At 43.7% G+C, this 13,545-nt stretch overlaps 1 protein-coding gene across 5 annotated transcripts in view; it reads right to left on the reverse strand.

Annotated features, from left to right (window-relative positions):
• Window positions 1–13,545, reverse strand: part of BFAR (bifunctional apoptosis regulator) — a 67,788-nt gene that overhangs the window by 42,575 nt on the left and 11,668 nt on the right. For all 5 annotated transcript variants that reach the window (XM_056535290.1, XM_056535293.1, XM_056535294.1 and 2 more), the window contains exon 2: window positions 6,311–6,641. In XM_056535290.1, the coding sequence (XP_056391265.1) occupies window positions 6,311–6,564 (254 nt within the window). In that variant the 5' untranslated portion in view covers window positions 6,565–6,641. The remainder of the gene's footprint in view (window positions 1–6,310; window positions 6,642–13,545) is intronic.

Genomic DNA, 13,545 nt, shown 5'->3' on the forward strand with positions numbered 1-13,545 from the left:
GGTGTAAACGTAGAGAAATCCCCCCAAAATTCGTAACCCAATATCTCTTGAGTAAGGAAATGACTCATATGTGTATGTAAAGTGCTCAACTTTTCATTAAAGGGGTATTCCAGGCCAAAACTTTTTTTTTTAATATATCAACTGGCCCCGGAAAGTTAACTTAATCCTTCCAATAGTAAAGTTGAGTTGCTGTTTTCTGTCTAACTGCTTTCTGATGACTCATGTCCCAGGACATGACATCCTCATTGAGCAGTTAGACAGAAAACTTCAGAAGCTAATAACTATTGAAAGGATTAAGATTTTTTAATAGAAGAAATTTACAAATCTGTTTAATTTTCCAGGGGGCCAGTTGATATATAAAAAAAAAAGTTTTTGCCTGGAACACCCCTTTAAAGCCAGATGTGTAAATTAATTATTTATTTTCACTAAATTGCTTGTTTCCCCCCCCCCCAAATTTAACATTTTTACAAAGGGTAATAGGAGAAAATGTCCCCACCCCAAGAGAAGGAGTGTCATTGAGCTTTTGTAGAAAGAGAATTTGGTTGCAATAGAAGTGGGGGACCCCGTGCGTTTACAAAGCCCCCGTAGTGCCAGAACAGTGGACCCCCACATGTGATCCCATTTTGGAAACTACACCCCTCATAGAATTTAATAAGGGGTGCAGTGAGCATGTACACCCCACTGGCGTTACACCCCACCCTACTGTGCAAATTAAAATTTTTCATTTTCATGGACCACTGTTCCAAAGATCTGTCAGACACCAGTGGGGGTGTAAATGCTCACTGTACCTCTTATTACATTACGTGAGGGGTGTAGTTTCCAAAATGAGTCACATGTGGAGGGGGGGTCCACTGTTCTGGCACTATGGGGGCTTTGTAAACACACATAGCCTTCAATTTCGGACACATTCTCTCTCCAAAAGCTCAATGGCGCTCCTTCTCTTCTGAGCATTGTAGTTTGCTCGATAAGCACTTTACAACCAACCACATATGGAGTATTTCCCATACTCCAGAAGGAATGGGGTTACAAATTACAGGGGGCTTGTTCCTATTTTCCCTTGTGAAAATGAAAAACGTAGGGTAACACCAGCATTTTAGTGAAAATGTATTTTTCTTCTTTTTTCCCATCCAACTTTAACGAAAATTCAAACAACTGTGGGGTGTTAAGGCTCACTATACCCCTTGTTACGTTCCGTGAGGGGGGGTAGTTTCCAAAATTGGGTCACATGTGGGTATTTATTGTTTAGCGTTTATCTCAGAACCGCTATAAAATCAGCCTCCCTGTGCACCAATTTAGACTTTATTATGTACATTGTGCACTCTCACTTCTGAGCCACGCTGTGCGCCCGCATGATCCCTTTTACACCCACATATGGGGTATCTCCGTACTCAGGAGGAATTTAGTTACATTTGGGGGGTGTCACTTTCCTTTTAACGCTTGTGAAAATTAAAAGTATGGGGCAACACCAGCATGTTAGTGTAAAAAAATTAAATTTTACACCAACATGCTGGTGTAGACCCCAACTTTACCTTTTCATAAGGGGGTAAAAAGGAGAAAAAGCCCAACAAAAATTTGTAACGCCAATTTCTCCCAAGTACGGAAATACCCCATATGTGGCCCTAAACTGTTGCATTGAAATACGACAGGGCTCCAAAGCGAGAGCGCGCCATGCACAATTAGGGATTTGCATCCGCCACCAAAATACCCTACAACAATGTTTCCCAAACAGGGTGTCTCCAGCTGTTGCAAAACTCCCAGCATGCCTTGACAGTAAGTGTGCTGTCCAGCAATACTGGGAAATGTTTTTTTCAACAGCTGGAGGCTGTTTTAGAAACAGTGCCGCTACAAGACATTTCTTTTTATTGGGGGGAATGTGTAAGTGTCTTGTTTTACTTTTTATTTTGTGCAGGTGTAGAGTAGTGTAGTGTTTTTAGGGTACCTTCACACGGGCGCGGGGTTTACAGCGAGTTTATCGCTAGAAGTTTGAGCTGTGGCGGAAAATTTGCCGCATTTCAAACTTGCAGCAGAAAACTCGCTGTAAACCCCCGCCTGTGTGAATGTACACCTGTACATACACGTTGGGGGAGGAACCTTCAGTTGTTGCAAAACCAACTCCCAGCACATACTGGCAGACCATACATGCTGGGAGTTGTAGCTATGCAACAGCTGGAGGCACATTGGTTGCATAACATGGAGATTTTGTGTGCCTCCAGCTGTTGCAAAACTAGAACTCCCAGCATCTAGAGCCTCTCATTGCATGCTGGGAGTTGTAATTTTGCAACAGCCAAAGGCACACTGGTTGCGAAACACTGAGTTAGGACAAAAAACCTGTTTCCCCAACCAGTGTGCCTTCAGCTGTTGCAAGATTGCAATTCTCAGCATGCACCGACAGCGCCGAGACTCCCAAAGGCTGTCTGGGCATGCTGAGAGTTGTTGTTTTGCAACATCTGGGGGGGGGGGTCACAGTTTGGAGACCACTATTACAGTGGCGCCCAAATGGTAGCCCTCCAGATGTTGCAAAACTACAACTCTCAGCATGCCTAGGCTGCCCAGGCATGCTGGGAGTTGTAGTTCTGTAACATCTGTCCCTTCAGATTTTGCAATTTTCATGAAAATTTTGAATATTGCTGCTCTACTTTGAAGCCCTCTAATGTTTTCAAAAAGTTAAAATATGTCCATTTTATGATGCCAACATAAAGTAGACATATTTATGGACATCAACGGGTTTAGTCAGGTTTTCTTTACTATAACTGTCACAACTGCGACTACGCGATTTTTCGTGCAATATTTTGACTGGAAAGCGAGAAAAGCACGTTTTCCAAAAATTAACTACGTAGTAATAATTTAAATAAAATGGACTACGGGTAGTCAGGTATTTATTAACTGCAACAGTCGCAACTGCGCAAAAAAAAGTCACAACAGGGTTAAAAATTGACTAAATTTACGCCAGCTCAAACATGGAGCAGAAAAAGCTACTACCAAAGTAAAAAAGGAAAAATTGCTTACGTGATAGAAAATCATCAACAGGCTGAAACCAGTTGATAAATAAGTCACACATAAGCAAAAAAAAAACTACTAAAAAAAAAAAAAAATACATAAGCAAACATTGATAAATGTCCCTCATTGTATTTGTGGATCAATATAACATTTGGAATATCCATTTTCCTTACAAGCAGAGAGTTTCAAAGTTAGAAAAATGCAACATTTTCATGAAATTTGGGGATTTTTCACCAAGAAAGGATGCAAGTAACGACGAAAATTTACAACTAAAATAAAGTAGAATGTGTCATGAAAATATGTCTCTGAATCAGAATAATCGGTAAAAGCATCTTAGAGTTATTAATGCTTAGTGTGACAGTGGTCAGAATTGCAAAAAAAAGGGCTGCGTCCTTAAGGTGAAAATGAGCTGCATCCTTAAAGGGTACCTCTCATCAAATAAACTTTTGATATATTTTAGATTAATGAATGTTGAATAGCTTTCCAATAGCATGTTAATGAAAAATTTGCTTCTTTCTATTGTATTTTTCCCGATCAGTCCTGTCAACAAGCATTTCTGACTCATGCTGGAGTCCTAAACACTCAGAGCTGCCAGCCTGCTTTGTTCACAGCCAAACAGGCTGTGAACAAAGCAGGCTGGCAGCTCTGAGTGTTCTCCTTTGTGAACAAAGCAGACTGGCAGCTCGTAGTGTTTAGGACTCCAGCATGAGTCTGAAATGCTTGCTGCCAGGACTGGTAGGGAGACCCCTAGTGGTCATTTCTTCAAAGTGGAAAATTAAATAGAAAGAAGCATGTTATTAAAAAATATGCAATTGTAAAGTTATTCTGCATACACTAATCTATAACATATCAAAAGAGGTACCCTTTAAGGGGTTAATCGTATTGACCCACAAAATAAAAAGGTAACAGGTCAATTTTACCATAAAGTGCATTGTGTAAAAATTAACCCCTACTCTATCCCCCACCAAAATTATGAACTCCCCCCAACAAATTATGTTTTGGTTTTGCCCTACATTTTATGGTGAAATTTAAGCTGTCATTTTATTTTTTGGTCATGTAAAAAAAACATCCCCCATGGGAGTGTAGTTTGGGGGAGTCATGGCTCTTAGAAGGCGAGGAGGAAAAAACTAAAATGCAAAAATGCTAACTAGCTGTGTTCTCAGGGCCAAAATGGGTCCTCAAGGGGTTTATTTTTAAAAAGACCTCCGGAAAATAAATATTAAAGCAATATGGTTACTAACGACAGCTAGTCAGTTTTTCCTTTGCAGAGGGTTTAATGAATCTCCTTCAAGGTGAGCAGCCTAAAAGGTGCTTTTCACATGAGAGGATTTTGTTTCAAACTTGCAGTGGGGTTTTCTGCTGGGGGTTTGAGAGGGTTGGGGGGGGGGGGGGCGCTCCGCAGCAGATTTTCATTAGTGGAATCTTTGCTGTTGATAATCCACTGCAGGACTTCAATGGGGTCTGCAGCAGGTTTTCTGCAGTGGAGATTCAGTTCACACAATAGTAACACATGCAGAATGTATGCCACGGGCGGACATTCCGCACTTCTGAAAGTCTATTCTTTTTGCGGACTCCAGAATCATAATTTCACACAGGATTTTCCACAGTGTGCACAGTGCAGCAGAACTGTGATAAAACCATTGATAACATACTCTTACAGATTATGAAACACCTGATGAAAGGTTTCCTTTTAAAAAAGAAAAAAAAAAAAAAAAAAAAAAAGTGTACCTGTCACCAAGCTAAACTTAATATATTGTTCCTTATCTAATAAGACAACCATTAGGTTTTTAATGTGATTGAAAAAACGACCACTAGGTGGCTCTGTTCTGTTTCATGCGCAAGTCAAACATTTGGTTTGGTCCTTTCCTAGCCTGGCAGGAGACCAAACTCAGGAAGTGCGTGCGGGGCATGGCGAGGCATGGCTCTCGTGCGCTTCAGTGAACACCCACTTTCTCCTGCTGGGAGCTCACACAATGTGAGCAAGAGGAAAGGTATGATACAGCGTATTTTAAAGCTCAGAATTTGTATTTTTTTAAGGGCAGGAGGGGTGTTAGGAGTAGTTAGGGAATATAATCAGTTAGTTTAGAAAATATATACCGTATATACTCGAGTATAAGCCTAGTTTTTCAGCATGATTTTTTGTGCTGAAAACGCCCCCCTCGGCTTATACTCGAGTTAACTTTCCGCCTGTCAATCCCTTCTCAGTGATCTTCAACCTCCGGACCTCCAGATGTTACAAAACTACAACTCCCAGCATGCCCGGCATTCTGGGAGTTGTAGTTTTGAAACCTCTGGAGGTCCGCAGGTTGAAGACCACTGCGGCCTTTGTCATCATCCAGACCCCCCTTTAGTTTTGTACTCACCTCCCCTCGGTGGGAAGGAAGGTTGAACTGTTCCGGGCCATCTATGCTGCAGGGACCGTCCGGTGGGGAGGGTTAGTTGTTCCGGGCTGTCCATTTTCACCGGGGGGGGGGGGGGGGGGGGCACTCTTCTCCGCGCTCCGGTCCGGCCCTGGACTAGTGATGTTGCCTTGACAACGCCGCACAGGGACGTCACTAGTCCGGGGCAGGCCTGAAGCGTGGAGAAGAGGTGAAAATGGACAGCCCGCAACGACTAACCCTCCCTACCGGACAGTCCCTGCAGCATAGTTGGCCCGGACCAGCTCACCCTTCCTTCCCGCTGAGTGGAGGTGAGTACAAAACAAAAAAGGGGGGGGGCTGGATGATGACAAAGGCCGCAGTGGTCTTCAACCTGCGGACCTCCAGAGGTTTCAAAACTACAACTCCCAGCATGACCGGACAGCCGATGGCTGAAGGGATTGACAGGTGGTGATGATGAAGGGGGTCTGGATGATGACGGGGGGGGGGGGGGGGGGTGATGACAGGGGGGGATGATGACGGGTGTGTTAATGACAGGGGTGTTAATGACGGGGTCTGGATGAAGACATGGGGGGATAATAACGGGGGTCTGGATGATTACATGGGGGGGATGATGTATTTCCCACCCTAGGCTTATAGTTGAGTCAATAACTTTTCCTGGGTTTTGGTGGTGAAATTAGGGGCCTCGGCATATATATATATATATATATATATATATATATATATATATATATATTTTTTTTTTTTTTTTTTATTTTATATTTTTTTTTTTTTACAGGTGCTCTTTAAAAAGGTTCTAACCACAGATAATAGCTTATTGATTATACATTAATATTTTGTATAAGTTTCAGAGTATTTTTACCTTTGGTAACTGAGAAGTTGCCTCAGATAAAATACATTCTTAAGAATTACCATTAGCAACTGCCTGTACTTACCTAAGTAGTATGTTTACTTTAGGAAATCCTTCCCACTTGTCACGACATTCAGGACACTCAGTCTTCTTTGAAGACACCCACCACAGGGCCAGACAGTGCCTGCAGAAGCTGTGCCCACAGTTCAGGGTGGTGGGGTTCACCAGGATATCATAGCAACAATTGCAGGAAAATTCACTAACTGATATGTTCCGGTCTAATTTCGCTCTCAAGCTGCTCTCGTCGTTGGTACTTTCTAACTTGACATCCTCCTCCATGGCTGTCGTGCGCAGACTGTCAGCCACTCAAATAAGGAACCCAGATCTTCATTGAAATCCACTAGTCATTATTAACCCTGTAAAACAGTAGACATTTTAACTTTCTAATAAAGTAACTGAAAACACTTTATAACATATACAGTCATGGCCATAAATGTTGGAACCCCTGAAATTTTTGGAACTTCCGCCCTTAGTTTATCTACACAGGGTGCCTCCAGCTGTTTCACCACTACAACTCCTAGCTTGCCCTCACATTTATTGGATGTCAGGGCATGCAGAGAGTTGTAGTAGTGAAACAGCTGGAGGCACCCTGTGTAGATAAAACTATAAGTTAGTGCCATGCGGCACTAGCCTGTTACCTCCGTCAAACCCCCCTCCCCACCATACCCCGTTCCCTCCATCACAAGTCCTTAGCCCTGCTTCGGGCAAACAGGGCAGACAAGCACCACGGCACTTACAGAGGAGTATGGAGCTGTCTCCTGACTCGTGCCCGCTCCATACTCTGCAGCCCCCAGCTGATTTCAGTAGCTGGGGGCTGCCGCTAATAGGCAGCATGCTCAGATTGCCGCGACTGGCTATTAACCCATTAAATAGCTGCTGTCATTGCTGACAGCGGCCTATAAAGGGACATGTGAATGCTCCCTGGTGGGCAATTGGGGTGGGGGGGGGGGGAAATTTCGATCCACTTTAGAGGTAGCCGGAGGGCTTACCTCTGCTTCCCTGGTGTTGGTGGCTCTGTCATTGATAGAGTCTGGCTGGACTAGGCTATATCAATGGATCATAGTGCACACAGATCAATGGAGTTCAATAGAACTCTATTGATCTGTATGAGGAATCTTGTGATTCCTCCTAAAAGTCCCCTATAGGACTAATGAAGTAAAATTTTTTTTTTAAATAATAAGTTTAAAAGATACGCATTTACCCATTCCATATTAAAAGTTCAAATCATGCCCTTTCCCTATATAAACACATAATAAAAACAAACATTTGGTATTGCTGCGAGCGTAATTGTACGAACTATTAAAATATAACATTATGTATCCCATACAGTATATTACATAAACGTAGGGGGGGGGGGGGGAATATGCCAAGCCACATAATTGCAATTTTTATAATATCCCAGAACATTTTTTTTATTTTTTTTATTTAAGTTAGTAAAACATGATGGAAACTATACAAATCTGGTATTGCTGTAATCAGGCCAGTCTAAAGTATCAAGTTAGCTCAACCACAAGGTAAATGGAGTAGAAAAGAAAACCACCAAATCTGCAAAATTATCTTATTATTATTTCAATTTCGCTTCACCAATATTTTTGTTTTTGTTTCGGAGAATAGGTTAATGGAAAAATTAAAAAGTTATTATAGTAGTTAGTTATGGCTATTATAGGGCAAAAAGAAAAAAATAAATAAAAATCGAGTAAAAGCGAAAAAGTAGATTTTTATTACATTTCCACACCCCTGATTAGGTACTTCCTTAATCGAGCAACATTGGGTTAAAAGTTTTAGGGTGATTTCTCTCCTGGGTCTACAAGAACATGAGAGAGTGTAAAAAATGAAGATTTTTAATTTTCTCCTTCACATTGCTGCTATTCCTGTGAAACACCTAAAGGGTTAACACGTTTTCTGAATGTCACTTTGATTCCTTTGAGGGATGCAGTTTTTATAATTGGGTCATTTATGGGGTATTTCTAATATAAAGGCCCTTCAAATCCACTTCAAAACTGAACTGGTTGTTAAAGACTGGATACATAACTCTTCGTTCCATGCCACCACTGATTTGGAAAAGGAATTGGCGGCCCAATGGGATTTAGCAACTCTCCTTCACACGTCATATGCTAAATTGCCTGTACTGATTAAACGCTCTTCTCTACTACGTGACACAGTGGTGACGTGGAAGGAAGTGAGGAAATTATTCCAGCTCCCTTTCTTGCTCTCCAAGCATCTCCCTCTCACACGACATCCAGAATGCTCGGTTAGGTTACCTTCTCAGACCTTCCACTCAGCCTTGTGGAACTCAAATGGCCTGATATCAGTCAAACAATTGATGGATAGAACAAACAGCAGGTGGTTTACTCCGCCAGAGATAATCACTAATTATGACCTGCCATCGTCACATATATTCCCTCTGCTTCAATTGCACTCTTCTCTGTCCTCTCGCTTACGTAATCTTGACAGGGAAGCTTTAGAACACGAATTAGATTTCCTAATAGGTAGCAGTCCTCGTAAACAATCTATAATCAACCTTATATCCTGCTCTAAAACGAGTACTCCTTAAATTTGATCCTGACAAACTCTTTTCCTCATGGTCTACTTGGGTCCCTGAGGAGGATATTTCTGCATGTTTCCTGCAGGGATGGCAGGTGGTACGGCGTTGCATCATCAACTAACGGTAGCGTGAAACTTACTTCAAGTTTGCTCACAGAGCGCTCTATGGATTCAATATTCGCCCATCGCCTGACTTCCCTGACAGGATAACTGCCTGTCCCAAATGTTCTGCTCACTTGACTGACATGTGGCACGGGGTGTGGTCCTGCCCTCATATAGTGGAATACTGGGGTATGGTGGTACAGTTCATCAATGACTTGTGGGGAATAACTCTGCCCTGTGCTCCAAGAACCCTGCTGTTTTACCAAAACAGACCCCCAGAACGTGACCTTCTGACAGAGGTGAAAACACCTCAGATGATTCATATAGTCCTTTTGGTGGCACTTCGGTGTATTTTTTCCACCTGGTTATCTACCACGGTCCCATCTCTAGCGATGCTTGTTTCCCAACTTAAATTGTTATGTGGGATTGATAGGCTCGATACAGAACGCCATAAGGATACACGAAAAATGGGAGGTGTTTATTCTTTCGCAATACACAACATCTGAAATCATTGACATAGTTACTCCCTTCAGCTTCTGTGAGTGGTACTGCTTGGGATCAATTGGAGGAACACTAGGTGGCTTACAACTTCCCACTTAGCCATATGTTAGTTAGCTTGTATTGGTACCAGAATTACATATTCTGTTCTCAGACAACATCGGATTTTATTACTCTCCCTTTCATTTCATGCCATTCTTAGATTGGCGCCTCACGGATTATCAGGCCTCATGTACTACTGTATATTACTTAGGGTGCATTCACACCACGTTTTTTGCAATACAGTTCCCGTATCAGGTTTTTGAGGAAAAACTGATTCCTCAAAACCTGACTAAACTGTATCAAAAACGTGTCTACAAATTTTAACCCGTATACAGTTAAAAACCGTATACGGTTTGAAAAATGATATCCGGTTGCATCCGTTTTTAAAGAAAAAAAAACGGATACGTTTTTAACTTTTCACTCCATTTTGAATAAAGTTTTACTTGTTTGATTGAAAAAACTGTGCAAAGTCAAAAACCGTATGGTGAAAACCAGATGGAACTGTATGCACATAAAAAAAACAAATCTATCATATGGGGTCAACACACACTGTTCGCAGGGAGAGCCGAGGCCCTGTACAGTAGATTGCAAGTGGGGGGGGGGGGATTCTTTCTATACGGACTGACAATCTCACACAGGAAAACTTCCGTTCCGGTGCTACAATGAAAGGAAGCAGCTAAAAGGAGCTCCCGCTGGTCCCAGTCCTCACCGCATCTCTTTAGCCGACACCGTTGCCCCCCACCCCGCCGGCCTCAACACCCGGTCACCTGCTCCTAGTGCTTTCCTGGCTGTATGGAGCATAATTTACTCCGCAGCAATCAGAAAACCCGAAAAGACGGAGCTTGCTCGGCCTCCTCACAGCACTCCGCAGCAACACCGCAAAACAGATGCGCCAGCTCTCTCTCCTCTCATACCAGGGATCTTCAGGATTACTCAGACCCCTTGCATCGTCTTCCGCTCCTCCACCTTTGCAGGTTAGCACTGTATCCCCGGGGGCCTCCTCCATGCTCCTCACTGACTCAAATGGCCTTAAGATGGCGGCAGGAGGGTCCCTGAACACCCCTCCTCTCCAGTCTCCCTAGTACTGAGGACCCACCTGCTACAGCTTCTAGCCATCTCCTGTTAGAGAGACAGCCTGCAGAAGCCCCTTCTTTACCCACTACAGCAGGCCAGCCTCATTTTGATTTTATAACACTGGCGGCACAGACTAGGTCCAGACCCTGGGATCCGGGATGACAATATACGATTTTTGCAACCTGGGCAACAAAACCGACCTCGCCAAGTCATCTTTAATCTACTAGATTATAACGACCGCCAGGCCTTGCTACAGGCGCAGGGCCTTTAGTGGGGTGTGAACTGAACTGTTCCGGCGCAAGACTAAATTTCAACTCCAATACAACAGTGTCCTACATATCTTCCATGATGATGGCTCCTCTTCAGTCTTCAACAGCCCGGCTGCTGCGGAAGACGCTATGCACAGTCCTGCCGGATCCAGCCACATGGGGGGGACCACATGCAGTTCCCGAGAGAAGCCCCCTTCCAACTCTACTCGATGCTCTGGTTCCCAGCGTGAGATCTTCTGATTCCTTGCTGTCTACCCAGTGGTCACTTTATGGACAACCATTGGAGGCATTGACCGCTGACCCTCTAAATGCCGCCGCCATGGTGCCTTCTGTTGTGCTGTCCCACCATCCTGGTAAATCCGAATGTTTGAGTCCATCTGCTCGAGTACTGTTCTTTTAGTTGCTACTACTCTCAGGGCCCGGGACTACATGTTTGGTGGGGAGGGCTAGTTTCTCTTTCCATGTTCCCAAGAGGGGGTGATTCCAAATGTTTTTGGGGGGAGGGTTCTATGTTGCCTTTATATACATGCATCCAGCCGGGAGGCTGTGTTCTCTATGCTAGTAGAAAAAAAAAAAGTGAAGTCCCTAACACTGTGTAGGAACCAAAAAGAAAGCAAGGCAAAAAAGTTGATAGCACACCAGAAAATACCAAAATTACATTTTATTGTACCAATAGCCACATACACTTAAAAGCACTTAAAAAGGAGGTCCATACACTACTGACCATGTTGTCAAAGGAACAGAGGGATATACATCACGCGATCATAAGGAGAACGGGTGACCGCCCCCCCCCGCCCCCCAAAACCTAGGTCCTGGGGGGGGGGGGGGGAGGAGGAGGAGTCCAAGACTAGTTCTGGGGTCCCTCTCCATGGTTTAATGTGGTCAGTAATGTGGCTATTGGTACAATAAAGTTTAATTTAGCTTTTTTCTGGTGGGCTATCAACTTTTTTGCCTTGCTTTCTTTTTGGTTCGTATATTACATTAAGGCGTAGGTAACACCCAGCCTTATGATTGTCTGTGGTTGAGCCCATTCTCTTTATAGTACCTAACACAGTGTAGGACGCCCCGAGTGCATTTTATAAGGTTCAGTACTGCATATTTATTTTGGCTTGCTTATTTTGACCCCTAACTGTTGAGGCCAAGGACTTAGGTCTTGACCAAAGCAATGCGTGTGTTTTTTGGTGCAAGTGTGTAGTTCACCCATTTCTTTTCTCCAACCCCCCCCTTTTTTTTTTTTTTTCCTCCTCCTTTCCCCCTTCCTCTATAAGCCATGCACTTAATCTCCTGGAACATCAAGGGTCTCCAATCTCCCAACTAGCGAATGCAGATTCTGCGCCACCTGAAAAGACTATCCTGATGTCGCTATGCTCCAGGAAACTCATCTGGCCGCTGAGGATCTGACCCGCATGTCCAAGCTTTGGGTAAGTGCCCTCATTGGGGCTCCAGCGATAGGGGGCAAGGCAGGCACTCTAATTCTCATACACAAAAATTTTGGGGGTACATTAATAGCCCAGGAGGTAGATCAGGAAGGCAGTTGGGTATTGGTGCATTTACATTATGAGGGACGTGACTTTAGCTTGTATAACTGTTACGCTCCTAATGGAGATAAATCTTATTTCCAATCCTTAGAGACGAAACTTTTAGCTGATACTATTCCCAGCAAGTTAGTGGGTGGCGACATGAATGCTGTTGTGGTTAATGTAGAGGACAGAAAGGGAGGTTCTACAGAGAGTACACTTCCTCAACCTATTGACAAGGTGTTTTCCAGGATTCTGGAATCCTCTGGCCTCAGGGATCCTCGGCAATTGATGCACCCAGACAGAAGAGACTTTACTCACTTTTCACAAAGCCACTCTTCATGGTCCTGAATAGATTACCTACTGGTTTCACCGGATCTATTAGCTCATGTAGCGACCTCAGATATACATGTTATGGTAGTTTCCGACCATTCACCTACCTCTATTTCCCTGGCTGACTCCTTCCCGAGGGGTACCGATTTTCAATGGCGCTTCCCTGCCTATATGGCAAAGGATGACAATTTTACTGACTATCTGAAAAGTTGGTGGACTAAGTTCTCCTGGTGTCACAGTGCTCATGCTTCTGATGCTGCCCTATACTGGGAATCTGCTAAATCAATGATGTGTGGTCGCCTGATCGCCTGAATGTCCACGGTGAAAGAGAAATCCCTCTACCACTTCCAGGAAGCTAGTAAGGCCTTGCAATCCACCTACACCTATATATCTCAGCCCTCAGCGGCAGCGTGTCAGGCGTGGCAGGTGGCGAAAACTACCTTTGGTCAGAGCGTAAATGTCTAGCTGCTTACTCTAGATTCCATGCTGAATTGTTCAGTTTCGGCAATAAGTCTGGTCACCTCCTTGCACGTCTGGCTAAGAGCCGCAAACCTCCCCAGCACTTCTCTTTGCGTGACGATTCTGGGACGACACACACTGACCCAAAAATGATTAAAGGGGTAGTTCAGTTAATTTTTATCTATTAGTTTATTCCTGCATGGTGTTTTATTTTTGCAATTAACATTCATAAAAAAAATTACACTCCTACCACCATTACTACTATAGTGAAAAATCATCAAAACTCATTTTTGACTCCCTCTTCCAGCATCTCCGTCTCAGCTGCTGTCCCTCCTCCTAAAGCCCCCACCTTGCGAGACAGAGATCACATGCCTCAACTGCCGAGACGTACCCAGCTGAGTCCCTTTCTGTGACTAGGTGAC

This window comes from Hyla sarda, chromosome 8, assembly GCF_029499605.1.
Source record: "Hyla sarda isolate aHylSar1 chromosome 8, aHylSar1.hap1, whole genome shotgun sequence".
NCBI lineage: Eukaryota > Metazoa > Chordata > Amphibia > Anura > Hylidae > Hyla > Hyla sarda.